Here is a 26,422-nt window from a genome sequence, read left to right as displayed (position 1 = left end):
ATAAGTTTAGTGTGTATGAAACTGCGCAGCTCTACAGGCAGAACTCCCCATGTGCTGGATTCTCCAGAGTAGTTTTGCCTCCTCCATCATTTATTCACAAAAAAAAAGGGATGTTTTGTGAAATGTAAAAATCTTACAGTTGTAACTGCAAGTCTCATAGGCATTAATTCTCTAGTACGTTTAACTCTGGCTGAAGAAAGTACAGAATAAACATCCTGAATCTCCCTGGGAGAATATGTCAGTGGCACTAAGTATAGCAAGATATTTTCTGGGCAATATTTTCTGGGCTAGAAATTACTTCTAGTATTTCACATATGTTCCAGTTCTGCCTTGGAATAATACCTTGGAAGCGTGAGAGACAGACACAGTGCTCTACAGGTAATAGCTTAGTGGTCAGGGCAGTCAACTTCAATGTAGGAAACTTAGATTCAAGTCCCCAATTAGTCAACTACTCTTGTGCCCCCAAAGTACTGAGCAGCAGATCCATCGTCATTCTGAGAAACTATTTCTAAAAAACCCATAGCTGATACCGTTACTTCCAGTCAACCGATGTTTTTTGTTGTTGACAACACCCCCTCTCCCTCCCCTAGACTTTAGTCAAGTTTCCTGATCATTCCTCTTTTGAAATCACCTAAATTACAAGACACCATAATTAGAAATAGTAAATTCACTCTACAATTTACATTTTCATTTCTTTTTAGGGAACTATTTTATGTGGCGTTTTGAGCTATAATTGTTCGTGGCCTCAATTTATTGAGGCATGAAGTAGTGTTACATCATGGTCATTCCAGGGTCTCATGTAATTGCTCTATCTAAAGCAATGTGTGCAAGGTTAGTGTCTGACTCGTAAAACGTGTTAGAACCTGAGCAGCGGATTTGTATCCAGAAACTCCTCCATTGAGACAGTGTCTGAGCACTGATCACATTTTATGAAGCTTTTCATTTCACTGCTTTCATCCATGTTCTTAATCTGTGTGAGGGAAGCTAAAGGCTAATTAGTTCACCTTCTTGATAAGCGCTTGCACATTTATATCATTGCTGATAATAATAATAATAATTAATCTTTATACAGTGTCATATATCTGTAAACTTATCATTTTCCTTCAGCATGCCATCAAAACCAACACTTGCTGTTAAAGCCATTGAAAACTCAGAATTCAAACAGGCAACTAGCAATGGGATTGTTAAAGAGCTGAAATCCAGCAGCACTGAACTCATGATTGAAACCAAAGACAGGGTGTCAGCAAAGAAAGAGACCTTTTACATCGCCAGAGAAGCCAAAGACAGTAAGCAGGGACAGCACCAAGAAGCCAATGCAGTGTCTTCTCAAGAACCTAAAGAAGGAACAACGGGATCTCAGGTCTTGCAGAAAACTTCGAGCACCATCACACTACAAGCTGTCAAAATGCATCCAGAACCAAAGGCAGAACCCCAGGCCACTTTCATCAGACAGGGTGAAGACAGGAAAAGGGCTGTGCAGCCCCTGATGTCAGCTCAACAAACCCCATCTCCGGCAGAACAAGTCAGTCCAAGGAGTAGAGAAGCAGAAAACAGAGCTGGAGCCCAGAAGGCTGTAATAGAGGAGAAGAGGGAGCCTCCAGGAATTCCCCCTCAGTTTGAGAGCCGTCCACAGAGCCTGGAAGCATCAGAAGGCCAGGAGATTAAATTCAAGAGCAAAGGTAAAGGGATGAAAGTTATCAGAGCCCTGGGGTTAACCAGGTTTCCCTTCTGTGTGTGGACGTGAGGAAGCAATTCCTTCTTCACTGCAAGTTGTCCTCCTCCTAAAGCATTTTGGCAATAGATGCAGGATCTCATGCTGTTTCCACAATACTCTTCTCAATGAAATTTTCAAATCTTTCCATACCATAGTTTCCATCCCTTCTCTCATCTGATGTAATCAATGCCACTCTTTCTAGGAGGTAGTTTTAGGGCCTTTTATATGAAGTTGCAAGAGACTAAATGGATGGTACACTTTCCAGAACTGTAATTAGTTATATTGCCCTTGAACCAAAAAAATGGTCAGGCTACAGTCACTGCATTTCCCTTGCGGCACCTACTTTTACCCCTCATATTTGGTCAACCCAGTGCTGATCTTAGTGCTTCCTAACACCTGAAATGATAAAATCAGAATTAAAAGGGAGGTTTAGAGTTTGCTCTGCAGAATCTGACCGTGTTTTAACCTCTCAAAAGAGAAATGAGAGCTGCATTTTGCTGAATCCAGGGAGTAGATTTGGAACACTTCTCTTTTTTTTTATTACAGTTTCAGTAGAAAATAATTTTGAAGCATTTTCCTGCTATTCTTTAAAAATAACATTCACACTTTAAAGTGTTCCCACAAGTGAGAGAGAAATTGTTTTTTATGTCTCTGGAGGAAAAAAATATCACAACAAAACCATGATAATTGATTTCATTTCTTGATAGTTCTTGCCCTATGAGGAAAGAATACACTGTATATCACAAGCCCAGACAGTAAGGAGGGGAGAAAATATTCCAGAGATTCTGGCACCTTTTGAATAGTTTATTTTTCAGGTATATTAGTACTAAAAACATGGATTGCTTTCCATCAGAGCATCTCAAAAACTTTGCAAGGCTTAACTAATTCATGATCCTGTTTAGTAGGGAAATGTAGTCCCTATTGTACAGAAACCAAGGAGAACATTCAGTTCTGATTGAAGCCACTGAATGTCTTTTCATTTGGCTTTGGACCCAAAGCACAAACTCCTATATGCAAAGGCAAGGTGTCTGTAGGGAAGTTACAGTGGAAAGTCCTTAGTGCGCTTTAATAAGTAATCCAAGAAACTGTCTTTCCTGAGAATCCTCTACGCCAAGGGTGACCAGAGATGCTTTCACAGGCACCTCTGCTTCCTGGTTGCAATGGACAATGAAAATGCTATTACACCCTTAAGGAGGCTTCTACCTGCCAGGCTCAGCATGCTTCTGGGTCTGTACAGTCACAACAAAGCATCCAGGTTCTTTGATACTTCAGGGCTTGAATTTTTTTTTCCCCAGCTTTTGGAGGTTCTCACACCTCCCCTGTTCTTCACTAATTGTCCGTGGATTCCAATGTGCTCTTTCTCTGCTAGGCAGGAAAGATAACCTTTTCTGAATAATAACTTCTAGTTTCTAGTGAGGAAAATTCACAGAAAAAGGACATTTCCTGCTTTCCGATGTACACAATGGGCATTCCATTTTTTGCCCCATTTGTGGGTGTAATGGTAACCTGCTTTTTTTTCAAAAAGAAGGAATTCCTTGTTTTCATATTTCTAGTCACTTATATCAGGTGAGGTCCTGCTTCTAGCTAAGGGTTCCTTTTCTTAGTAAGTCACTCTCTTATCCTGATATTTTCTCCATTCAGAAGGGTTTCCTGCAGTATATCACGTGTCTTTGTTGTGGATATTCCTGCCATCTTTTACTGTCTGTACCATCCTCCAGGCTGAGCACTCTTGCTGTAATGAAATAGGTAGAGTTGGGAAGGAACATCAGCAAGGTGGAAGCCTCAGAGGGCCTTGTTTGCTGAAGATAAGTGAAGGATGGGGTGGGTGACCTTTTCTGGCATTCTTTCCTAACGTCTTATCTTTGCTCATCATAGCAACTGCCCCATGAAGCCCAGACCTCCCTCAACACTACTAGGAGCCAAATCTGGTTTTCTAGAGCTCTGACACAGGCAAAGCAGGTAGTGAAGCCACAGACGTTTTGCTTCTGCTCCCTGAAAGTTTACTGTCCTAGAAAGCTGCCTGCTTTGCCTACACCTGGACTCTAGTCTGGAAAAAAATACCCAGAATCACAGAATGGTTGAGTTTGGAAGGGACCTCTGGAGATCATCTGATTCAACACCCCTGCTCATGCAGCATCCCATAAAGCAGGTTTTTCAGGACTATGTTGAGGTGGCTTTTGAATATCTCCAGGGAGTGAGACTCCACAACCTCTCTGCACAACCTGTACCAGTGCTTAGTCACCCTCATGGTAAAGACGAGTTTATGTTCAGACAGAACCTCCTGCATTTCACTTAGTGCCCATTGTCTCTAGTCCTATCACTGGACACCACTGAACAGAGCCTGGGTCCATCTTCTTTACACCCTCCCTTCAGATGTATATATACATTGATGAGATCCCCTGCCCCGAGCCTTCTCTTCTCCAGGCTGAACAGTCCCAGAATAAACAACCTCAGTGGTAGGTACCGTGGATTGAAAAGTACTGCTAGGTGCTCAGAGAAACCAATTTAGCAAGATAGGAAGGAATGGGGAGAAATTTCTTTCTTTCTCCTCTAATATCTCATAACATCCATTTTGTCTGTGACTGTTAGAGGAACAATTTTCAGATAGTTCTTGGGGTTTTTCAAGTTACCAAATATTTGTTACTTTAAAAGATGGACTGTCCAAAGGGTTTGGAAGATCAGAAATATCAAACCATCTTTTTGAAGATAATTTTGTGTATTACTTGCTCATTAATATAATTCTGTATGTGTAAATTATACCTAATTTACACTAAAGCAAATAATGGAATTACACTAAGGGGAATACCTGCTCATAAAAATTCAAATACCTGATTTTCTAGTTTCAGGGAAACCAAAACCAGATGTGGAGTGGTTCAAAGAGGGTGAACCTGTTAAAGCTGGAGAAGATGTCCAAATATATGAAGAAGATGGAATTAATTGCCTATGGTTAAAGAAAGCCTGCCTGGGGGACAGTGGATCTTACAGCTGTGCAGCTTTCAACCCCAAAGGCCAGACTTCCACCAGCTGGTTGTTAACTGTCAGAAGTAAGCAAGCTCTTGTGAGCCCATCTGCACTTTGAAAACTGTGGCTGGGCTTTTCTAAGCCATCAGAGGGTGGTGACTACAAAATTTCTAGTACAACTTCTCAATGCAGGTTAATTCTGATTCCTAGCTCTGTGAATAAGGTGGTGTGGGATAGCTGGCAAGCCACTTTCTGCATCAGTTTCCTTTCTGACCTTTTATTTTTGTTGTTTGTATCGCTAAAACCATCTCATTGAATGTTTCATACACAGGGAGGCCTGTTCTCCACTGAGGTTTTCTGTTAATGCTTGTATTTAATACAGGTTGCCAAAGATTTTATTGTTGTTGTTCTGCATTTAGTTCTTTTGGCGTTGCTTAGCATTTCTATAGGACACTACATATTTGAAATGTTTTGCAAGCACAAACCAATCCTGTGCAGTAAAGCAAATAAAAAGAAAAGTGAAGGAGTGAGAATTGCATTCTGCTAAATTCAAGTACACCTCCCAGTAACAAATTATTTTGAGCTTGAAGGTACTGTCTTACAGGTCTGTTTGAAAGATTTGTTCGCCTCTTGGCAAATCCTGCATTTAGGTTTTATCCTGGAGCTATGATCATGTTTATGCAACATTTCTCTGTTTGCTGTGCTTGAGGTTAAACCAGAATACCCAAGATACTCTTTCTGTCTCATGAGAGACCTGTAAACTGCATCCTTAAGTCACCCTGTTTCACTGCCAGCCAGGGGAAATTTTGCAAGACAAGAGGAGAGAAGAATTATCCTTCCTGTTCTTTGCGCTGAGCTCTGTGGTGATATGTTGTATACACTTCTAGTGATTGGCTGCAAATGGTGGATTCTGGCATAGAAATCCACCACCTAAGATACAGCTTGAGCGCTGGCAACACCTGTCTTGTAGATTATAGAAGAACCCCTTCTTTATACCAGTCCGTTGCTCAGAATTTTGGAATTATTTCTGTTTCCCAATACAACATTTCACCATGGTTTTGATTCCTTTTTTTTTTTTTGCTTGTTTACATGGGATGAATCTGTTAGCCTAGCCATATCACCTAAGCATACCTAGGAAGTCACTAAGTGGTAAAGATAATTTTGTCAATTTGGGTTAAAGGAACTGTTTTCATTTTGGTTTTAAAGGGCCTAAAGTTCAAGAGGTTGCTCCATGCTTTTCCAGTGTCTTGAAAGGATGCACTGTGAGTGAAGGGCAAGACTTTGTGCTGCAGTGCTGTGTAGGAGGTGTACCAGTGCCTCAAATCACCTGGCTTCTCAATGGTAAGGAATCCCCTGGTCTGCAATACATGCATGCACGCACTTATATCCACGGTCTCAAATGCCAGTCCGACCAGTACGTAGCAAGGCTGTGAGTACTGCATAAAGCACTCTAAATCACTGTAATATAATCCACTAGAATATCTGAAGAAAATCAGTTTATATGCACGAAAGGTGGTTTTCTTGAGCAGTTTTCTGTCTTACTGCAGTTTTCCAGTATGTCCAGGAGGGGACTCTGGTGACAAGATTGTAAGCAGATGTGTTTCCTGGGTTTTGTTAAATACAGCTTTTCACCACGCTGCAACAAGTCTGTGTTGCTACTGTGTGCTGAATCCTGTGCTACCCCCACTCCTTTGGCACTAGCCTCTGCTCTGAGAGTAACGAGTTGGCATCATCATCATGTAAGGATAATAAGTTCTAAGCAAAATAAGTGCAGTATATCACTCTTTATGGTAGGAAGGAAACCCATGCACAATTCCACCCTTCCATCAGCTGCGCAGGTCATAATTGGTATTGGCAGCTATGTCCCCGAGATCTTAAAATCACAGCTTTTCTGGTTGCTTCTTTACTAGAAATATGTTCCTTGAGATTCTAACGCTTGCCTAAAGCTGACTAAAAAAAAAAGGATAAGTTAAATATTTTTTACTTTTATCAGACTATATAATCTCCTGCCCTGATTACACAACTGAACATGAAAGTTTCCTTAACAGTCCCCTCTTAATACCGGAGTTGGGCCCAAACATCAGCGTTCTGCTTAGATTCCAAATGATTTCGGAGATTCAGGGACTACATGCTTTGGCTAAGGACTCTTTCCATTTAGAGCCATATCTATTACACACTAGACAGATTTGTTCACCTTAACCCTAGATCATCTCTGTTACTCCTGAAGTGCAGCTGATTTTTTGCAGACTCTCACAGGCTATCTGTCTTTGTGTGTGTGTGATTTAAAGACAAAGAATAGCATACTTTGCCATAAAGATGTTTCCTCCAGGGTTGTTTTAAAATTAATTATTTTCACATGATCTCCGTTTCTCTTTAACTATTCGGAGTAAATGGGATAACTCAAAAAGGTGGCGGGGCAAATGAACCATGACCTTGAGATTGGTATGTTCCCACAGCCTTGTCTGTTCCCCTTCCCAATAGCTCCATGTGTAGAATAGAAAGGCCACTGCTTTATTTACAACATGAAACATGTGAGTAAAGGCTCTGACACTCTCCCATTGGAAATAACTTGTTTCTCTGTCTGAAGGCTACTCTGCAGTTCCTCCTTTGCAGACGTGAATAGAATCACTGTTTTGCTGGGCAAGAATTGTGTCTTGCGGCACAGAAGGAGCAACACCGACCCCTAGGCTCAGTCATTTCATCTTCATGTTCCAAGGGTACCCCCTGCTCATGAATGAGAATATGAATGATGTAGTTATACCCAGTTGTCTTCCACATACAGACCATCTTCTTGTCTCAATGACTTTCTGTGTTAGGGTTCATCAGGCATGGATACAGCATCTCCATTGATGTAACCATGCTCTGCTTTGCTAACCAGAAAACTGTTGTCTCCTGAAAAATACAGCCTGGAGATCAATAAGCAACATGTTTCTGTAGGTCTCCAGTATGCACTGTGCCCCCTTGCCTTTTTTCAGGATATTTATTCTGCATTGACCCTTCTTCTCACTAATCTCGGATGAGTCTGCTCCTGTTCAAGTATAACCATGTTTATATTGAATCCAGGTTTCTAACTGCAGTGGATCGATATCACAAGGGGGCAAAAGCAGGTGGGTTTTTTTCAGGTAGTTGGATTTCAAACCATTAGGGTTCTGTAAGTGAAAGCTAGTGCATTAACTCTGCTCTTAAATCAAAAGGCAGTGACGAGACTGAGTAATAGAAGCGTAAGAAACTATCATAATAATAAAAATTAGGGACAGCATATATTATTCTGAAGACACAAGCACACTACTTTCATTCCCGACTCCTAAAACATACTACTATAGTTTAATGCTTTTCTGTCTTGCATCTGATTGTGATACATAACTCTTTATATATGATTTTGATACAAACTTGAATGGATTATAAACAGTAGTTTAATGCTGATAATTCCATGTACACTCCTACGGTCATTATTTTACCTAAGGATCAAATTGGCTATTGCGATATCCATTTGAATGCGAACATTTCCTTCCTGTCTACCAGCTAGCTAGATACTACAAACTTATCCTATTTATATCAATTACCAAATAAAGGAGAAAGTTGTGTTCCTGGTCCTGAAATATTACTTCCAAGCAGACATAACAATGCTTTTGGCAAAATGACATGATGGAGTCTTTCATCTACTGGCCATATGAAGAAAACAGTATTTCACAGTATATAATTTGGGGCAGGCAGACAAATTTTGTTTTAAAAAAAGGTGTGGTACAATCTGCTGTTCATGCTTGGAATATAAAGCTTTTTAAGTTCATAACCGATAGGCTGCAGCAGAGAAAAAAGCAATTTGCTGAGAGCAATCACACTACTGTTCAAAATATAGCACTTTTGCAGAACTCCATAGAAATAAAAATCATATGAGACAGGATGTGTAAAGTTCACAAGAAAAAATCAAATGCAAATTGTCTTCCAAGCATGACAATGATAACAAACTAGAATTAATTTTTGAGAGGAATAGTGAGAAAAGTGTGTATATCTTCATGAAATAATGAATGTAAAGACCAAGTTATCAAATCGTAAGAAACATGAACAGAAGGCTGCTTTGAGAAACAAACAAACAAACAAAAAGTAAAATAGCAGAACAGTCTCACTCCTAGGCTGGCCAGCCCTTGATACTGACCAGCCTGTATGCTGTCCCATCTGCCTTCCCGCAACCTCTGAGGAATCCACACCACCTGAGAACTAAAAGACTTGCAATAACTTCTTGTACAGTGTTACATACAATTACTATTTTAGATATTGAGCATTTTGACCAGCTGTGACTGCATACTTATTTAAAACGTTTTCCAAGCCGTTATATAGCTTGACCTCTCTTTCAGATCAACGAAGACAAAAAATAGAAGATGCGTGCTGTGCATTGTCTATAATTACGTCTTAGCATCTGTGAGGATGAGTAGTTTTTCCATATTCATAGAGACTGCACAAATAAGAGCTACCTGACTAAACTATGGATTTTATTTGAGCTCTTACTCTTTTCTGCAGCTCTATCATCTTCAGGTTTTTTTATACTTTTTCCCTATTTTAATGATTTAAAGCTTTTTTCGAACTTTTTCAAGACGATTCTTTTGTCCTGTTGCTCTCACTCTGCCCTTTATTTTAAGTTTCTTTCTGAATTTTCACTGATTTACTGGCAAATTCCTAAAAGTAAACTTCTTGTGTTTTAGTTCTGGCCTCACCAAAGCCTTCTGAAGAACTTCTCACACGTGCTCTCTGTGACAATACTTCAGTGTGTAACTCCAATTTACTTTAGCTTCTTTAAATACTTTATTGGTAACTTCTTTTTAAATTGCAAGAATAAGGCCTGTATGACTGTATTTTAAATATCTTCCTTTTCATATTGCTTTCTGTGTGTTTTTTTCCCTGAGTTGAATTGAACCTCTTTCTGCTGCATTTGAAAACAGTAAGACTATGACTTTAGCATAACAATTCTCTGAGTAGTGTTTGGTTTTAGGATAGCTTTCTGATCTGTCCAGAAAGCTTTTAATAAATGGGCCAGGGGAAAATTTCCTTTCTTCTGGCAAAACATGCCAGCAGAAAGGTATTTTTTGTTATTATTCCTGCTGCCAAGCTGTCATGGAGATTTGACTGTTCTGCCTCTGGAGAAGGCAACATTTCACTACTGGCAGAGTTGTTTTTATTATATCAAAATATAAGCACAATGGACATAACTTAGAATCTTGCTACAGGTTATTACTTAGGGCTGATATACTTGTGTTTGTTTTCCAGGGTCTGATGAAAAAGCTATTCTGTAAGTGAATTCACTATTCTGTGAATAGTGCTAAAAATACTCACAGTTTTGTTAGGAGCTGGAGTGAAAAAGAGGATGCCCTGACAAAATCTGAGTACACAGTGAAGGAGACCACATTTTTTTTTCCGCATAGAACACTTACCCTATTCATTCACTTATTTACAACAGAAATAAAAAAGCATTGTTCTGTTTCTGATGATGCAGCTTTTATCCTGAGTGTATTTCTGTTATGGTTATTGTCATAGCATCATTAGGCACCATTAGTAGTTTCAATGTCAGATTCCCAGACAGGATCCCTGTCAGGTTAAATATTCTACAGTCAGACCAGGAAGGCAGTCTGGTGCCCCATGTCCCCTTACAGAAAGCTTTATCTGCTTGGGTTTCAGCTCTACATGTACATATTTGAATGTAATGTTATTCCCACATGAAAGAAAATATGTGATTGGACCTAATAGTTAAAACAGTCTGTGTGTAACTGAGGGAAAGGGAGCTCAAAGGAACCAGTCATAAGAATATGTGACCTGTGAAGAAGGTTGAGAGAGTTTATTCTAAAACTGGAGTCTTCTGGGCAGTTGATTAAATGTTCACCCCATTTTTTCATGCAGTAGGAAATTTGCTGACTTAACAAACAGATGACTTATAAGACAAGTAAAGGAACAAAATCATCTACCACACTTTAAAATATATCTAAGTATTGGATCAAGCTGATTTTGGCACATGTGTGTATTTCATAACGAAACTTTGTATGCAGATAGATAGATAATGACTGTCTTCTGAGTTTGCTAGTGTTGAAAACCAGAGATGAGAGAAAAAGCTGTCCCATCATTTAATTTATCCTGCTTATAGTGCAGAGCTGGTTCTTAGAAACCCCAGAGCTTTTGTCCTGTTTTTTAAAATTATTTTGGCAATGAAATCACTCTTGATCTTTCCTTGTGACCGTGATTTCCCAAGTGACAGGTGTCTTTGATTCAGTCCTGCAAAATTTCTCTGCAGTTTCACCCTCTTCTCTTAGATGATCCTAATTTCTTTTTCCAGCATGGTGTTTATGCACAGATATCAGTCCCTCCTAAGCATTGCATACACTGGGAAAGCAACCAATGATGAGTCAGTAGTGGAAACTATTTAATATTGGGAAAACAGATTGCAGAAGCATTTCAGAAAGTAAGGCTGAGATTGATGACAGTTCCTGAAACAATAGCAAGGCAACTTTAGCCAGTCCACCCTAACATTTAAGCATGTTCCAAACCAATTCAAGGAACCAGTTTCTTAAAATGAACTTCTTTAATAGTCACATCACCAGAGATCAGGCTTACCTCTCTGTTACCAGACTATACATACTGTAGTGTAGATTGACTGCCTGTGTAAATCAGCCTCTTGGCTCCATCATAGATTTTGCTGTCTCTCTTGGAATGTCTTCCACTACGAAATACTTGATGGACTTCAAGTCCTTCTCCATGCCCAACAGGTTTTGCACATCTAGACAATAACACTAATACCTAGTTTCAGGCAAAGTGCAAGATGGAGGCAATGTCTGAAGCAAGCACACAAGACATTTCTTATCCACCTGAAAGAGAATCTATTCAAAACACACAGATAAACCTTCCTCCTTTTGCTGCTGCTCAAGGGAGCACCCAGTGAACCTAACGGTGAGATTTGTCTGACAACCATATTCTGCTTTGTGCTTGAGATGCTGCTGTTTGTAGTCACTAGAGAGCAGTGACTGTGTACCAGAGAGCGGGATTTGGCGCTGCACTCTTAACGTACTGGCTGGTGTTAAGCATCCAGATTTGACTGAAAACAAGAAGTGCTTTTGAAACTTGTGACTAATGTATTACGACAATTCTCTTCCTTTCTGTCGGCAGACCAACCAATCCAGTATGCCCATTCCACTTTTGAAGATGGAGTTGCGAAATTGACTGTCCAAGACGCCCTACCGGAAGATGATGGCATTTATACCTGTCTGGCTGAAAACAACACAGGACAGGCATCTTGCAGTGCTCAGGTCACAGTCAAAGGTGAATATCTCAGCCTGCTGTAATTACTGCAATGATATCAGTTATAATTTCTAAAACAAAAAAAACTTGGATCCTTAACAGAGGTTGTTGTAAGTGGATTCCATGTTTTTTCTAAGCTGTTGTCAGTTGTGTACCTTTTCTTCCCCTTGGAGGTGTGTGCAACTTAAGTGCTTAGGGACTGTGAAATGCAGAGTAATATGCATGTTTTACAAAAAGGTATTAATGCTCTGACCTTACCAAGAAGGCTTAGTGCTGTACAGAGCAGTGAGGCTAAGTTTTGGAAGAGGGGTACCACTGTGGGAAAGGACTGTCATTGCTGAAAGAAAAATGAGTGCAGTATCACCAGCATCACCCATCAGGCAGAGTGTGTTATGGTGAGGAGGCAGATGCTACTCTTTCTCTATAAAAGCAGGGCACGGAGTCCAGTGCCAGGGACTGCAATTGTGATAGCAAATGCCAGTGTTCTTGTTCTGCTACCAGGATTTATCAGAGATAATTCTGAAGAGGTGTATATCAGCTAATTGGGAGCAGCGTATTTCTAAATAAGCAGAATTTTGGTAATGAAAGTACCAGGAGAAGGTTGTAGAAAGCAATTGAGGTGATCTGTTGTCTCTGAAATCTGAGAGCACCCTCTTTGCAAATATCAATGATTTGATACCCTCAGTGCTGATTTGACATAGCTGATTTGTCCATGAAAGCCATAATTCTGCACTAGGATCTGAACAAACACAGTCTAAAGGACCAGAGATCGCAATGAAGAGATGACAGAATCCCATGGATAAATTGAACAGTGAGGTAGTATCAATCAGTATGATGGTCTTTAGTTTTACAATATCACCCAGCATCAGTTTATACAGGTGTTTCATTTTATGGCCTGGAGATGATCAGCCCCACCCTCTACAACCCCCCTCCCTCAGACTCCCCCTCCCTCTACAATCAAGACTGTATTTGGTACTTGTCATCTTCAAATGATTTTTTCACAAAGTTATAGTAGTTTGGCACTGCCTGTCCAACAGACTGCTGAGTGACAGCTGCCAAGAGAACTATTCCATTTGTCTATGACCAAATAATACCTGCCCCAAATTTCTACATTCAGCATGGTGGGAAATGTACCCTGATCCCTGGGATCCCAAGATTTGTCTTTGTTTGCCAGTGTTCTGTGGTGTTTGTCTACAGCACTTCAGTGATGTGCCTGCCCCTATTCTGTCTGTATGAATCCACTTAAAACCCTAGACAAGCTTAAAATGAAAACAAAGTAATTCTGGTAAACCTGTGAGTTAATTTCTTGATTACAGAATTGGAAATGCAGTCGTCCCCTCCCTGCCTCCCCCCCGCCCCTGAAAACAGGCATAAAGTAGGAAAACATTGATTTAAAATAAGCCTGAAACTGATCTGTTCTCAAAGATGTCATTTATAATTTCTCTGAAGCATTTCATCTTCATTAGCTAAAGGCCAATCAAGAGCGCTCCACCTCAAGGGATCTGTCTTTGATATGGGACCTGCTGATTCTTCACTGGGATGCAGAAACCTAAAAGACACCCCTCTCACACTAACAATTTCTGAGTTATCTTAGGGTTGATGTACAATGCTAACATGGGAGCAATAGTGACCTAGCCTTTCCCTAGGCTTCTGTACTCTGCTGAGCTATTTCGGGCTACATAGTCGCTGTTGCACTGAGTTGGATTTCTCCTGTACTTTAGCTAGTCTGGGGCTAGAAACCTGCATTGCCACTATTATGGAGAGTTAGTTTCTCTGTTTTGCATCCCATTCTATTCTCTGGGAGTCATGGAGTGTGGGGGGAAGAACAAGAGCAGAATTAAGAACATGCATGACAGGCTGTAAAGCCACGTGTTCAACATTTTTACAGCTTTAGCTGTCCCCTTCACTTCCTCCTAAAACTCCTATGTCCTTGTTGCCATGAGGATTACAGTAACTTTCCCCAAGACTCAGATCAATGTGGATTTGCCTGCCAAAAATAGTACCAAATTTAAAATCATGATTTCCAAATCTCTTATCTGTTCACATATTTTTTCCATCAGACCCTATAGCAAATGCTTATTGGCTTTAGAGTTCTCTGAGACTCTGAGGCTCTGAATGCTGCTGCTAAGGCTTCTCTAAATGCTCAGCTTTTGCAGACAGATTACAACAGGAAATCAGTGTATGTGCAGAAAAAGAGAAAACTTCAAAAATCCTCTCCTGATCAAACACTGATTTTTGGAATAAAGTCTGTAAAAACTGTTTCTGAATTGTAACCCATCTCTCTCCAGTTCCTTTTTGTCTCCAAGATGATTTAAGGTTTTCAGGTTTCATGCAGTGCTCAGTTTGTTCATTCATTGCTACAGAAATATTTTCCTTTTGTTTGTGAAATGTAATTTGTATTTAATCTAAGAAGGAATGGATGTTCTTGGCATATCATCGGTATCAGATCAGTGTCAGAATTCAGCTTTTCCTTAACTTGCTACTGTGGTCCTTGCACACATCTCTGAGTCTGTCTGGGTCTACATTTCGCTTCATATTGCCATTTTTGGTTTGCTATTTGAATGCAGCAAGGGTCTCACGGAAGGGCATATCTGCTGTGATCACTGGGGAAACTTTACCTGGAGTGAATTGTCTGTCTTAACAGTAAAACGCGATTTTATTTTTCAAAGGCAAAAACCTCCACCTTGTAAATTAAATTAAGCTCACAGACAACTCAGAAAAGTCCCATACTGTCAGCAAGGATAGTCAGTGACTGTTAAAATGTTCAAAGGAAAAAAAAAAAACCCACCACAATATAAGCCTTGTTTGAATTATAGTACAAGATGATACTTAAACCTGCTAGTAGGTTGCAGGTGTTATCTGACCACATGTTATGTTTTCTGATATCTTGTGCATTCTTTGACCTTTAGAAGATCTGTTGCTTTATTTTTGTCAAAGGAGATTTCCTTTTGTGGGATTATTGTAGGAAACAATGTTTTAAAGGCCCTTTGCCCCATTAAGTGCTACTGCTCCAAGTCCTGTTAAACACGGGGGGATTTCTCCAGTACTTTCAGTATGCTTTGCATTGGGCCCTGGATAACTAGCTAGGTTCAGTGTGGCATAGCATTCCTTCTAAGTCATCAATCTCAGATTCATTTATGGTTGTCTTTTGCTTCCTTATTATTAAGCAGGATAAATTCTGCCTAGTGCTGAGCAACTTCAGTCCTTCCTTGATTTTGTATGAAAAATGCTGAAGGTACTTAGCTGTTTGTAGGAGGCTTTTGGCACTGTGTAGAAAAAGTCCCACACTTCATATGGATGGGGCATAAGAAATGCAACAGTCTTAAAAATTCAAACTAATCAGTCTTCTGCTTATTTAAGACAAGAAAATAACATCTTTGGATCACTTAGATAAGTGATCTGAAGGCTCAGTAAATTGGGATAGATCCATTAGGTAGTCTGTGGAGAAGTTAAGCAAGGTGAAGCTAATTTTGGCCTTGTAAAAGACTAAGTAGACTGAATTGAATCCTGACAGCCCTCTTCCCTGTGACAGTGGTTTCTTACAGCTGAAATACAGGTAGAGATGAACTACAGAGAATGAGCAGCACTTCTTTGAAAAACCAGCCTAGATGTCTTCACCATGAGAACTTTTTCTAACTGAACTTTCCAGTGAGTGGGATGTACTGGATAAAATGCTAGATTGATTAGTCTAATGCAAGAAAACCTGACAGGTGAGAAACATGGTCCAAGTTACTCAAACATTCAATGATAGACATTCCTGAAATGGTACCATTTGCTGCTCTGCAAATGTTAGCATTTTTTTCCTTTAAACTTATGTATAATTTTCTATACACAGGAAAATCAGAATTTGGGAGGCTTTGGGTCTGATGTACAAATTATTTTTTTAAAGTTTTTAAACAACATGTGCATGACTGAGTTGCTTCTGTTATTGTATGTGCAAGATACACAATTGGGTTGCTGTTCCCATTTAATATTACAATTTTGATATTGTTTTGTGATATGAAAATAAGTATACAAGCCATATTGTAAATACACTGGGCATCCCATTAAAAAAAAAAAATCCTTAACAGGGATATGCATGGTACATTCAGGTCACCTGAGATCTACAGTGATTATATACTGATCATGATTGTAGATACTGAAGTTGAATATTAATATTAATCAGCTTTTTAGCAGGGTGGCTGAACATTTTAGTCATTTTTTTATGAATAGGGAACTGAGGGGGGGAGAAGTTAATTGACTTTTGATGTACCTATGTAGTGAGTCAGTGTTAGTGCTTTGCTGTAGCTGTGACAATCAGAGTATATAGGCAACACAACTAATGGTAATAGCTAGTGTAGTTGGAAGGTAAGGCCAGCTCCCAGGCATAGTAACTGTTCTTCAGGTCTGTCTCATACCTGAGATAAGCCTTCTGATGTGTTTGTCTTTGTCAGTTAACTAATCACTGACAAGGAATTATAGGTCAGATCCACCTGTAGAAAAGATGTGCCAAAGGGATATTTAACCACCTGACATTCACACCAATACCTGGGTATACTACACAAGATTACAGGCTGGAGGGAGAGTAGGAATAGGGATGGGACATATGATGGGCTCAATCTACTGTTGTGCCAAACCAAATCAATACTGTGTGTAGGAAGCTTTTGTTCTTTTGCAAACAGACTCTGCATGTAAGAATCACAGAATCACAGAATGTTAGGGATTGGAAGGGACCTCGAAAGATCATCTAGTCCAATCCCCCTGCCGGAGCAGGATTACCTAGACCATATCACACAGGAACGCGTCCAGGCGGGTTTTGAATGTCTCCAGAGAAGGAGACTCCACCACCTCTCTGGGCAGCCTCTTCCACCGTTCGGTCACCCTCACCGTAAAGAAGTTTTTCCTCATATTTATGCGGAACCTCCTGTGTTCCAGCTTGCACCCGTTGCCCCTTGTCCTGTCAATGGGTGTCACTGAGAAGAGCCTGGCTCCATCCTCATGATACTTGCCCTTTACATATTTATAAACATTAATGAGGTCACCCCTCAGTCTCTTCTCTAAGCTAAAGAGACCCAGCTCCCTCAGCCTCTCCTCATAAGGGAGGTGTTCCACTCCCTTAATCATCTTCGTGGCTCTGCGCTGGACTCTCTCTAGCAGTTCCCTGTCCTTCTTGAACTGAGGGGCCCAGAACTGGACACAATATTCCAGATGCGGCCTCACCAGGGCAGAGTAGAGGGGGAGGAGAACCTCTCTTGACCTGCTAACCACACCCCTTCTAATCCACCCCAGGATGCCATTGGCCTTCTTGGCCACAAGGGCACACTGCTGGCTCATGGTCATCCTGCTGTCCACTAGGACCCCCAGGTCCCTTTCCCCTACGCTGCTCTCCAACAGGTCTTTCCCCAACTTGTACTGGTACATGGGGTTGTTCTTGCCCAGATGCAGGACTCTACACTTGCCCTTGTTATATTTCATTAAATTTCTCCCCGCCCAACTCTCCAGCCTGTCCAGGTCTCTCTGAATGGCTGTGCAGCCTTCCGGCGCGTCAGCCACTCCTCCCAGTTTTGTGTCATCAGCGAACTTGCTGACAGTGCACTCTGTTCCCTCATCCAAGTCATTAATGAATATATTGAATAGTACTGGTCCCAGTACTGACCCTTGAGGGACTCCACTAGATACAGGCCTCCAACTGGACTCTGTCCCATTGACCAGTACTCTCTGGCTTCTTTCCTTCAGCCAGTTCACAATCCACCTCACTACCCGATCATCCAGACCACACTTCCTCAGTTTAGCTGCGAGGATGCTGTGGGAGACTGTGTCAAACGTTTTACTGAAATCGAGATAGACCACATCCACAGCTTTACCATCATCTATCCACCGGGTAACATCCTCATAAAAGGCTATCAGGTTGGTTAAGCATGACTTCCCCTTGGTGAAGCCATGTTGAGTGCCCCTAATGATCCCCCTATCCTTGATGTGCCTAGAGACAGCACCAAGGACAAGTTGTTCCATCACCTTTCCGGGGATGGAGGTGAGGCTGACCGGTCTATAGTTACCCGGGTCCTCCTTCTTGCCCTTTTTGAAGACTGGAGTGACATTCGCTTTCCTCCAGTCCTCAGGCACCTCTCCCGTTGCCCACGACTTAGCAAAGATGATGGAGAGTGGCCTAGCAATGACTTCCGCCAGCTCCCTCAGCACCCGCGGGTGCATCCCATCAGGGCCCATGGAGTTATGGACGTCCAGATTGCTTAATTTGTCCCTGACCCAGCCCTCATCTACCAAGACAGATTCCTCCTCTATCCTGACTTCTTCTCGGGCCGCAGGGGTCCGGGGCTCCTCAGGACAGCCTCCAGCAGTATAGACAGAGGCAAAGGCGGCATTCAGTAACTCTGCCTTCTTTTTATCTTCTGTCTCCAGGGCCCCCACCTCATTCACCAGTGGGCCTACATTGCCTCTAGTGTTGGTTTTACCTGCAATGTATTTGAAGAAGCCCTTTCTGTTGTCCTTGACCTCTCTTGCAAGGTTTAATTCCAAGGAGGCCTTAGCTTTCTTAGTTGCCTCCCTACATCCTCTGACAACAGACTTATATTCCTCCCAAGTGGCCAGCCCCTCCTTCCATGATCTGTACACTCTCTTCTTCCACTTGAGTTTGCGCAGCAGTTCCCTGTTTAACCATGCAGGTCTCCTGGTACCCTTTCTTGACTTCCTACCTGTTGGGATGCTCTGATCTTGAGCTCGGAAGAAGCAGTCCTTGAATGCTAACCAACTATCTTGTGCCCCCTTACCTTCTAGTACCCTGTCCCATGGGATTTCCCCTAGCAATTGCTTGAAAAGGCCAAAGTTGGCCCTCCTGAAGTCCAGGGTTGTAATTTTGCTAGCTATTCTGTTCCTGCCACATGAGATCCTGAACTCAGAGGCAGTTAAATGCTTTTTCCAGCTTTCCCTAGGTATGGTATCAAGCTTGAGTGCTTGTTACATGAGGGCCAGCTCGTAGGAGAATATCCTTCTGTCTTGCAGTTCTGCAGTAGACGACAAACAAAATATCTGACCCACTGCAGGCTCCTTGAGCATTCTCCAGCCTCCTTCCACCAGGCAGCAGCATCACTGATTGATTTCAAGAGGGAGGGCATGAAGCATGGGTAGTGATAGCAGCAGCACAGGCTTGCAGCCAGCGTACTTTTGTGGGCTCTAATGCTCTGCAGCCACCCATTTTGCTGATGCTTGCCTTCTGCACGCTGCTTTTTTTGAGTCCTAATACTGCCTCCCTTGGTGAGCAAACACTATTCAGCAAATATTGCTGCTCCTGTTCATTGGCTCTTGACCTCATTTCTCCTTCCCTGCCAGCAATGCACTTTCCTGACTTCACATCTGTCCCCCTTTCTTCCCCACCACTTTCTGTTCACACTTTTTTTTTTAGTGCAGCCTCCCCAGTGTAAGTGTCTATGTTGGGAAGCCTGTAGCCCTTACAATCGGATTACTGTAGTCATTCATTGATCATTGGATGAGCAGATTAGAGTCACCTGGAAGCCTGTCAGAGTCCCTGCTGTAACCAGTTTATCAGAGCAGTGAAGGGAGATGCTTTCTGGAAAACCAGTTTGTTTTGTTCCTGTCAGTCTTCGATCTGGTGTGAATGGGACCATAAAATACAACCAGGTGGAAGAAAGGCTTTCAGGTAGGTGTCTTTTCTTCTAGTCATGAGAGATGCTGTCTTTAGGTCATGGGTTGTTTTTCTCTCTGTCTCGGGATGACCTCTCTTAGACATTAATCTTTTAAAGAAGGTTATCACTGCAATAAGCAGCCTCCCTTTGAAGACTTAATTGAGAGGCTACAGCTTGGTTTCTCTGAGATATATATTTCTGCCTAAGGTAAACAAAGTATGATGTCTTACTTGCCTACAGTGATGGAATATTTGTGACAGCATTTCAAAGTCACTGTTTATTTGGAAGCATTTTGCTGTATTTCAAGCGTAACATAAATACAAAGGACTATAGAAGACTTTCCAAAATATACAAGTCTAATCTTGTTAAATGTCCAAAAGGCAACCAAAAGGTTAGATGTCCAAAACTGATCCAAATTCCAGACCAGTAGCCTGGTGGAACCACTTGGCTATGTAAGAATTGGTTTCAGAGCACTAAGTGAAAGAGAGGGGTTTTTTTGTTACTGTATTGAAAGGTCAGAGGTAAGATGTTGTGATCATCAAAGAAACTCTGTTACAGCGCTTTCAAGAGTGTCCTGAAGTTCTCAGTCCAGCACTCTGTGTGGGTCACTAACAGCCGTAATCCTTGTAAGACTAAGCTGCTTTTTTTTAAAGTTGCCTTCTTTCAGCACCTCAGGACCAAACGCGAAACACAATGTCGGCTAGAGACCAAAAATGAAGGACAAAAGCAAAACATGTGGAAGTTTTTAATGATATAGGATTTGTGCCATCAATATAAACAATGTTGTCTAAAGACAGCTTCTTGATATAAATAATTTCCAGTAAAAGTGCAACCAAATTTGGATGCAAATGAGGGATGAGTGCTTGCAGAATGAGCAAAAGTTAAATAGCAGGAATTGCATTAATATTTCTTATAAATGAAAAACAAAGATGAGATGCTGACAGAAAAAATGTTTAATATAAAAAGAAAAGAAAGAACAAAAAAAAACCCAGCCCTACATCTGATGGTCTTCTCAACTCTGAAGTGATCAAATGCTGTGAACATTAAGCTATTATGTACCAGAATGACAGAAAACAGATGGTTATTATAACCATCCTGGGAATGGCCCTGCATTGGCCAAGGGGCAAATGTCCCAGCTTGGATTGCCAAATTATATAATGCTCTAAGTTTCAGCTGAAAAGTGGAACTCATCAAAATACATATAAAACCTGTTAACTGAATATATGCTTGAGTAATTTTGAAAGCACGGGCATGATGTTACCCCAAAGAATGTTTCCAAGAGCAGCTGATGTGGATTATCTAACGGGAACTCAAAGAGTCAGCCATCAAACTCTCTCATAGGATTAGCTCAGTTTATAAAACTCTACAGAAATGACTGTTGTGCGGGTAGATTTGAGCTAGGCAAGGTATCGGATGGGAGGAAGCCCTAATCAGAATTAATCACTGAAAATCAGTCCCAAAGCATCTGAGAGTTGGATGTAGTGTGTATTTTTCTGGAGGAAAATTGATTTGGTTTCTGACACTAAGCATCATTTCTGTCTGCACTCATTTTCTGGCCTCTTTCCTGCTTTTCTTGTGTAGTTATGAATTCACCCAGCTTATGTTACTTCTATGAATTAGCTTCCAACCCAGCTTCACTGAGCTTCCTTTCCATGACTACTAGATTAACTTGAATTTATCAAAACACAATCCTATTATGCAAATATTGCTAAACAAATGACAAAGAGAAAATGCATATTTTAGTCCCTTGTGTACCATCAGTGATGATACATCAGATGGAGTAGCCACCAAAGAGAAATTTAGTCTGTGGAATGGTTATGTAACAATTAAAAAACATGACATCACCGGTAAAGTGGATAACTAAGTGCTAGAAGTGACCTGTTTTTACATCTAAGCTTTTCACCTCTAGTGCATCATACTTAGGCAGAGTGAGAGTCACAAATGGAAGAGTACCTGTAGTATTGATATTTGCCTTTAAACTACAAATCAAAAGGTGAAATACACCTTTAAGCAAGTTGTTTCCCAGTGTTAGAATTAAAATTACAGAGGCAGCAAGACAGACTCTAAGGATATATCTGTGACTACTTTTTTCACTTTTTTTAAAAAGATAATTAGCACTTCTGTTAGTGTGAGTTTTGTCCCTTTCTGTTAATTTCTCTTGGATTTGAGAGCAGACATATTGACAGTATTTAGAAGCCTGTTGAGCACCTTGCATTACCAGCTGCTGTAAAACATATACACAAACAAACATATATATGCTCCAGTGCAAAAACCTCATGGAAGTTTCACTTACAAAAGAAAGATTCTTGCATAAGCAGAGAAGCATGGCCAATGCTTACAGAAAAGCAGCAGATGTCAGGGTCTCACAAGTGTTTTGTCATGTGTTCACGAAAATAATAATTAAAAAATGGCTTTTAATCAAAGGACTCAGTGAACTGAAAGGACTGATTTGAGAGCAGTGCATGAGAGATGTGCATGTTTCTTCTCAGTATAAATATTTTTGTGAATACCATCATCAAAAGTATAGGGAAATGGGAGGACCATGGAGAAGAGTTGTCAGTGTATAAGCAAGGTATATTCAGCACCGGCAGAAAGAGAAGAGCTGTAAAGGTGAGAATTAAAGAATTGGTTTATGAACAGCATATGCAGGAGGAGGAGTAGGGTTGTAGGAAAGGAAGGTCCAAGTAAGGAAAAGAGGAGATGGGTTTGCCTAAGGGAAGCATCTGTCTTTGAGTTAGGTGACTAAAGAGAAATCTGAAAATTTCAAACATGTGAGTTGGTGTATATAGAGCCAAGTAAGGATGGCAAGTTCTTAAAGGTATGTTTCTTCATTTTAGTTTTACAGATTTAATAGTGTGTTGCTCAAGCATCTGGCTGGGTTGCAGCATAGAGTCCCTAGGTTAGTATGGCCAACCAAACTGAAAACAAAGGTGAAAAAACAAATACAGGGCCCCATGCTGAAATTTAGCCGGTCTTGCCTTGTCCTTACTAGTTCTGCAAGTCTGTGCAGTTCTTGTGCCCTAAAAGGCAAAAATGTCCACATAACAGAAGCAGCATAACAGAATTTGTATGTACATTTGGGATAGAAAATATATCTAACTAGGCAGATACACCATTCCAACACCTGCTTTAACACTTCTTTTTGAGATCTAATTTTGTCAAGCAGTGATACCTCACTTTTAGAAGAATAAGGTTTCTATTTTACAGACTGGAAAAATGAGCAGTACAGAGATGTCTAAGTGCCTTAATACAGGTTATAGTGTGAGTCCTAATGAGCAGGTCATTCCTTTGCAGTAGAGGAAAGGAACAGAGGGCAGGAACTTTGTATACCTGTATACTACTAGACGTGTTTCCATGCAGCTTCATTTTAGTCAAGCCTCGACTGCCAGTCCACATACACAGACTTTGCCTTTTTTTTTTTTCAAAGTGTAATGTCTTAGTTTGAGAGGTTTTTAATATAAATTCATCAAGAAGAGACAACTGACCACAAAGAATGCCATACTAGAACTACTTTATCTTTTCTGGACTTAAATGCCAAACAAGCCTTGCTTTAGAATTCCTTTCTGACACCAACCCAGAAATACAATGTTGCTGTATTTTTTCTTTTTTTTATTTTTTCCTTTATCTTAGTCTAACTTCAAATATTTCCTTGCTCTCAAGCTGAGTCTTATTTGTCTTATTTGAGCGGTTCCTTAAAAGCATTCTTAGTACAGTATCCTTTTGATTACACACTCAACAGAGTGAGCAGAACTATTTTGGTATTACCACAGGTAATTATTTCTTTGCCAGTGTAGATTTCCTAGAGGAGGGAAGGGCTGAAGGGACTGTAACTCCTTATATCAGTGGCATCCTCGGGGACACTTGTGCTTTATGTGACTGCCTGTTCCTATTGTGCTTCCATTGCATTTCAGCATATGCACAGCCCATTTTTTTTTCTAATGGAAGTGGTATCTCTATACATCATGATACACTGCAATTAAGTTAAGTTCTACCTGGGCAACCACACAAAAAATTGAGGCTGTACGTGTGAAGGTGAAGTTCTGCCTCAGCAGTATGCACATTTTCACTGCAGAGCTAACCTGGCTTTATCTAGCATATATGAAGCACTTTTTCTGCAGTTCTCCATGTCAGACTGGTATCTAACGCGGGGGAATTTGTTAGCAGTGGGCCAACTGAGCTGCCTTATAAATGCATTCGGTAGGTACACACGCTCTCAGGCCTTCCATGGAGTTGCTGTCCATGGCAGTGACAAAAGAGCAATTACTTGATGTAAATAACTTGCAAACAGGGGTGGTCATTAATAAGGCAGACAGTTCTGGAGGCAAAAGCAAACATCACTTCAGCTGCAAAAACTTCCAGTGAGACTGTCACTGAGGAATTCGATCTGCTGACTCCAGAGTGATCTGCCATGAACTCAGCTGGCTACTTTATAGCTCTGTCCCCTGCACTCTAAACTGAGATTTTTCCTGAGGAGGGGAAGTGGAGAGGGAGATGCTGATCTCTTCTCACTTGGATCCAGTGACAGGACACATGGGAATGGTTCAAAGCTGTGTCAGGGGAGGTTTAGACTGGACATTAGGAAGCATTTCTTTACTGAGAGGGTGGTCAAACTCTGGAACAGGCTTCCTAGAGAGGTCGTTGATGTCCCAACCCTGTCAGTGTTTAAGAGGCATTTGGACGATGCTCTAAACAACATGCTTTAAGTTTTGGTCAGCCCTGAAGTGGTCAGGCAGTTGGACTAGATGATCGTTGTAGGTCCCCTCCAACTGAAATAGTCTATTCTATTTTGACTGTTTCTCCCAAATAATGATTCTTATTGGTGAAGTCAGCCTTTTGGTAGTGGGATTTCTAGGATGGCATCTCTTTCAAATGCTGTAGGTTGCAGAACAAACTGAGTGGACAAAAGAGTGGTTAAAATGCTGATGACCTGGTGATATCTCATACAGAGGGAAAGACTTGAGAAAGAAGGAGCGTACACGGAGCTGCAGGATAGGGCTGGAAGACTAGCCTGCAGTAAAATAGATAGATTGCCAGACTGGATAGAATGGAACTTGGCCTCCTTTGTATATCCCTAACCACCCTGACTAGTATAGGCTTAGGGCATTGACAATCTTGGGTTAACAGTTTTTCTGCGTAACGCAAGGCACAACATCCAGACTATAACTTGGCCCGGCTCTTCAGTGAAAGCGTCTCCCAAGGATATTTAAATCTCGCCTTCCATTTACAAAAACAGATTATAAGTGCAGAAATAAATGAGGTAGATGTGTAAAGAACACTGCAAGGTCATTAAACATCTAGTTCTCATGACCTAAGTTTGCAAAATGGCATACCAACCTGAGATCTTTAATAAAGCAGAAATGTCCCTACATGTCTCAAGAACATAGGGGTCTCATATTTTTTTATGCCAGTATAAATCAAGTTTGGAATTCTTGGAAAACTTGCAGAAAATGTTTTGACCATATCACTCTAGGCCTGAGACAGAAGAATACTTTACAGGAAGACAGACAGATAAGTGTCCTAATATCAATTTTCTGTCTTATAAAATCTGTTATTTTTTGAGTTGATAGCATTGTTAACATGAGATCTGGTAACAGCTGGATTTATTTACATTGAAAATATTTGGAGAGGTGAAACTCTCTTCAAGATCAAGATCTGTGTGTGAACCTGAGTCTTGCTTTGAGAGATTTTAGTGGAATCTGCTGCTTCTCTCTCTCGCTGAGCTTGCTCACACAGGGAGCTTTTTGAGTTAAGCGTTCTCCTCAGCCCAGTTGATGACTTTGCCTCTGAGCCAGAACGATATTTAAACACCATAAATGGTAAATGTTGCTGAGGCAGTCCTGTTGCACGGCTCAGACTAGGCATTATTTGGCAGTTAATCACATGATTCTGGCAAACAGATTCCTCAAGTATAATTAAATCTCTTATAAGACTAAACACCGCAAGTTGTTTGCAGTGTTCTGAACATAAGGCAGCAAACTCTCTATTCTTTGCCTGTCCTTGACTTGTAACCAGTTGTAACCCTGATCTTGTGCAGCTGAGTTATTACATTGAAAGCGTATCTGTGCAGTGCTGTAGCTGACCCTGCGTGAGCTGGGGGCTGGACTAGACGATCTCCAGAGGACCCTTCCGAACTGTGTGATTCTGTGCAGTGTTGAGCATGCTGAAGTCCTGATATTTCAACAGGAGATGTCAGCATTCTGCAGCTCACATTAAAAAGTCTTCAGTACATCTGGGTAGGGAAATGAAGAAGAAAATTTACTAGAATAGATGATGTCCATAAAATGTTAATTGTTTTGACTACAGGCCAGGTAAAAGCCAGGTCCAGTCTGTGGAAACCTCCTTAAAGTTTGCGTCCTGCTCTGGATTTTCTTCTTCACTCCAGTTTCAACAGCAAATCTGTGAATGGAAATGCCGCAGTGCAGTTATTGATTCTTTTTTTTCCTTCTCTACGAGTGTGTAGATTTAGCTGTATCTTTTACCTTAGAAAGTAAATAGTTGGTTGCATACTTGAAGTTAAACTGGTACATGCGTATTGCACAATTGATTTGTAGTAGGTTAACTGTTCAGTGCAGTCCACTTTTACATATACACCTTCAATGCAGTAACTCACCCTTGCTTATCAATATAAAGATGTTTACAGTTGTGTTCAAGCACCAAGTTCTGATCCAGGTCTAGGTTTAAAAAATTCAAGTGTATTTTGGCTTAGGCCCACAGCTAACATTAAGACCCCTCCTGCAATAATTTCCAGTCTGCAGATATGTGGAGGTTAAATTTATGTAAGGACACTTTAAATCCTGGATTGAGAAAAGTCAAGTAACAGGAAAGCATTTTTTAT

At 40.8% G+C, this 26,422-nt stretch overlaps 1 protein-coding gene across 1 annotated transcript in view; it reads left to right on the top strand.

Annotated features, from left to right (window-relative positions):
• Positions 1-26,422, top strand: part of MYLK (myosin light chain kinase) — a 197,739-nt gene that overhangs the window by 78,794 nt on the left and 92,523 nt on the right. Inside the window, exons 8-11 of the mRNA XM_068407496.1 lie at positions 1,108-1,679; positions 4,555-4,758; positions 5,882-6,016; positions 11,819-11,971. Coding sequence (XP_068263597.1) covers positions 1,108-1,679; positions 4,555-4,758; positions 5,882-6,016; positions 11,819-11,971 — 1,064 coding nt within the window. The remainder of the gene's footprint in view (positions 1-1,107; positions 1,680-4,554; positions 4,759-5,881; positions 6,017-11,818; positions 11,972-26,422) is intronic.

This window comes from Nyctibius grandis, chromosome 9 (assembly GCF_013368605.1).
Source record: "Nyctibius grandis isolate bNycGra1 chromosome 9, bNycGra1.pri, whole genome shotgun sequence".
NCBI classification, from domain to species: Eukaryota; Metazoa; Chordata; class Aves; order Nyctibiiformes; family Nyctibiidae; genus Nyctibius; species Nyctibius grandis.
Note: the sequence above shows the minus strand (reverse complement) of the source record. Positions and strands in the feature narration are given on the sequence as shown.